This window comes from Setaria viridis, chromosome 2 (genome assembly GCF_005286985.2).
Source record: "Setaria viridis chromosome 2, Setaria_viridis_v4.0, whole genome shotgun sequence".
NCBI classification, from domain to species: domain Eukaryota; kingdom Viridiplantae; phylum Streptophyta; class Magnoliopsida; order Poales; family Poaceae; genus Setaria; species Setaria viridis.
Window position 1 is genome coordinate 5081455 of NC_048264.2, and position 2720 is coordinate 5084174.

The 2720-nt window shown below is 44.4% G+C and overlaps 1 protein-coding gene across 1 annotated transcript; it reads right to left on the bottom strand.

The window, feature by feature from the left end:
* Window positions 1-459: 459 nt before the first annotated feature.
* Window positions 460-2401, bottom strand: LOC117845666 (small ribosomal subunit protein uS19). Its single transcript, XM_034726730.2, has 4 exons — window positions 2280-2401; window positions 2043-2194; window positions 1901-1958; window positions 460-952 (listed from the first exon to the last, which is right to left on the bottom strand). Exons 1-4 carry the CDS (start codon window positions 2280-2282, stop codon window positions 704-706), a joined length of 462 nt encoding a protein of 153 aa, XP_034582621.1. The 5' UTR covers window positions 2283-2401; the 3' UTR covers window positions 460-703.
* Window positions 2402-2720: the final 319 nt, after the last annotated feature.

Below are 2720 nucleotides of genomic sequence, written 5' to 3' on the forward strand. Positions count from 1 at the left end.
GCTGTGCCTGGTTCAGTGAATTCAAGCACCATTTCACTTTACTAAAAAATACATTTCACACGGCATTTTTCACTGTTTTTAGTGACATTGGCTTGATGCTCTGTGTTTCAATTGTTCGTAGTTGAAATTGGTAGTGTTCTTAGATGATTTGGTTCTTTGGAATACAGAATGAAATGATTTGACAACATATACTTGTACTGACAGTTGCCATTTAGTTCTAGACCTTGTACATCCGCGCATTTTTTTTCAAACAAAACAGTATTAAGATTTGATTACCATGTTAGTGCTACAAATCACGAACAGGAAACCATTACCAGCAGATGCAACACTGGTAACACGCTAAATGAAAAAGATACAGGTACAAACAATGAACAGCCCAAACGATCAGATGTTCATAAGCCTGAGACAGGAATCAACATGACGAAGACCAAAGCTTCGCCAATCAACAAACAAACGATGTATACGAACAAGGAAGCAACCACAACGCTGGTGGAAGGTAACCATCATAGTATAGATAAGATTTAACTGACATCCAACAAAACAGCACGATTGCTCAGAGTACTTAGCTAGGATTCTAGAGCGGAAACAGTGCAAAATGTCTTGGTTGTGCAACTTGTTCAAAACATGCAGCGCAGCTGAAAGGACACATACCATGCGCCTTCCATGCTGTAATCTCTGGGAGACTACAGAGCTCGGTAACAACTCATTTCAGCGGAATGAACCGCGAGGAGTGGGTGGCACCAATACCGGGCCTACCGTGCTTGACCGGCTTGTAAGAGATGGAGAACTCAGCAAGGTAGTGGCCAATCATCTCGGGCTTGATCTCAACCTGGTTGAAGGTCTTGCCATTGTAGACACCAATGATGCTTCCAATCATCTCAGGGACAATGATCATGTTGCGGAGATGGGTCCTCACTGGCTCTGGCTTCTCACCGGCAGGAGCATCCTTTTTCTGTTCGAAGGCCATAACCAAAAGGATAGCTTGTGAGGAAACCATGTATCAGGTAAAATCAAAGTTCTAAATGTATCAACAGATCAACACAGAATATTGCACTAACCATGTTCTACTGGCAAACAGAAGGAACAGCAGCTACACATTGTATATTAAAGGTAGGAAAGATAATCCATCGTTAACCCAATAGTCATTTACCATAGATAACATTACCCATAGTGATCAGTAGAATGAGAACAAGACAAACCCTTTTTTCAGGTAAAATACTAAAATTAACACTCAAGACAACATAATAGATCACAACAAAAGGCAATGAAAACAATGCAACATCTTCCAATTTCAAAAGTTTATTAGCCACAATATAGTGAAAAGTATGCTGCCAAGCAATTCCGGTTTACAAAATGATAGAATGCAGGACGTAGGAACTGAAGAAAATACAGCAATTGTCCAGTTAAACACACTTAGCAATAGGAATCAGAATTCAGAATTGCAATGCTTTGCACCAACAATCCTACTTGTTGCATATTCAAGTGAGAAGACAAGATAAAGCCAGCAAAAATCACACCTATTGCAAAGTTACTGAAAACATTTCGATAGTAAAAAGTTAAACATGTGGCGCCAATAAAGTTATAATAACATAACAAACAAATGCTTAAAAGCCAACAGAATCTTTTCAACGTCCAACTTGTGATTATATAAAGATCATAAATTATGCATGCAACAGTACCAATCATAGATCCTGAAATCAGAGAAGTAGCATTTAAATCATTCAAGCAGCCGCTCACTTTTCTATTTTTCTCAATTTTACAATCATGCTAGACTAACCCCGAAAGACATAAACAAGATCAGATCCGAGAACCTAATAAGCATCACTTAATCATAACAGCATAACAGATCCACGAATTTATCCAAACAGTAGGAGCGAAAAGTAAGGGATAGGAGACTGACCGCCTTGCGCAGCTTCTTGATGAGCGCCATGGGCTTCCTCTTCAGACCCCTCTGGAACCTACCCAATCCAAAGAAGCATCGCATCAGATCCAATCAAGCCAAAATCCCACGGAAACACAACGGACCGCGGCACGAATGGTACCTTCTCCTGGCCCGCGCGGGGAAGAGCTGAACGAGGTCGTCGGTGGACATGTCGAGCAGCGAGTCGAGGTCGACGCCGCGGTAGCTGTACTTGCGGAACGTCCTCTTCTTGGGCGCGCCGGCGGCGACCTCGGGCTCGACATCGACGTCCGCCTGCGCGACACGAATTAGTCCTTGGAGTGAGTCGTATGGGCGCGCCGGATCCGGCAGCTAGCTAGAGTTTTGTCGGGGAACTCACCATGGTTGGAGTTGGTCGGAGCTCGCGGGGAGCGGCGGCTGCTGCGGCTGGCGATGCGAGGCGGCGGAAGCGGCGGCGGCGGCGCGGGTAGGGTTTAGAGAGAGGGGCGGGTGGGAGTGGGAGCTTATATATAGCTGCGCACGGTGGCCAGGCCGTGAAGGGCGCCCCATTTCGTCGAGTTTAATTGGGCTGGTCTGGATATGTTGGGCCGTGTCTGTGGCGTGCTTGTGGTTGTTTTTCTCTTTTATTTATAGACCCATATATTTTTTTGATGGCCAATTCTTGCCCGAGCTTTTTTTTCCTCCGTTCCTGCCTGCAGCTGTGCAGATCGTCACAACAGCCCTGGCCATTTTTTCTTTTTTGAACAAGATATGATATTGTTTGATTGTTTCCAATCTCCACCACCATGTTGTCCGACTCCATCTTCCTTGCCTTCCTGAT

Bases quoted from the DNA above. Each gene is read 5' to 3' on its own strand.
- LOC117845666 (XM_034726730.2), bottom strand. The intron at 1,959-2,042 runs GTACCATTCGTG...TGGATTGGGTAG, and splicing joins CCCGCGCGGGCCAGGAGAAG to GTTCCAGAGGGGTCTGAAGA. The intron at 953-1,900 runs GTCAGTCTCCTA...GCCTTCGAACAG, and splicing joins TCAAGAAGCTGCGCAAGGCG to AAAAAGGATGCTCCTGCCGG.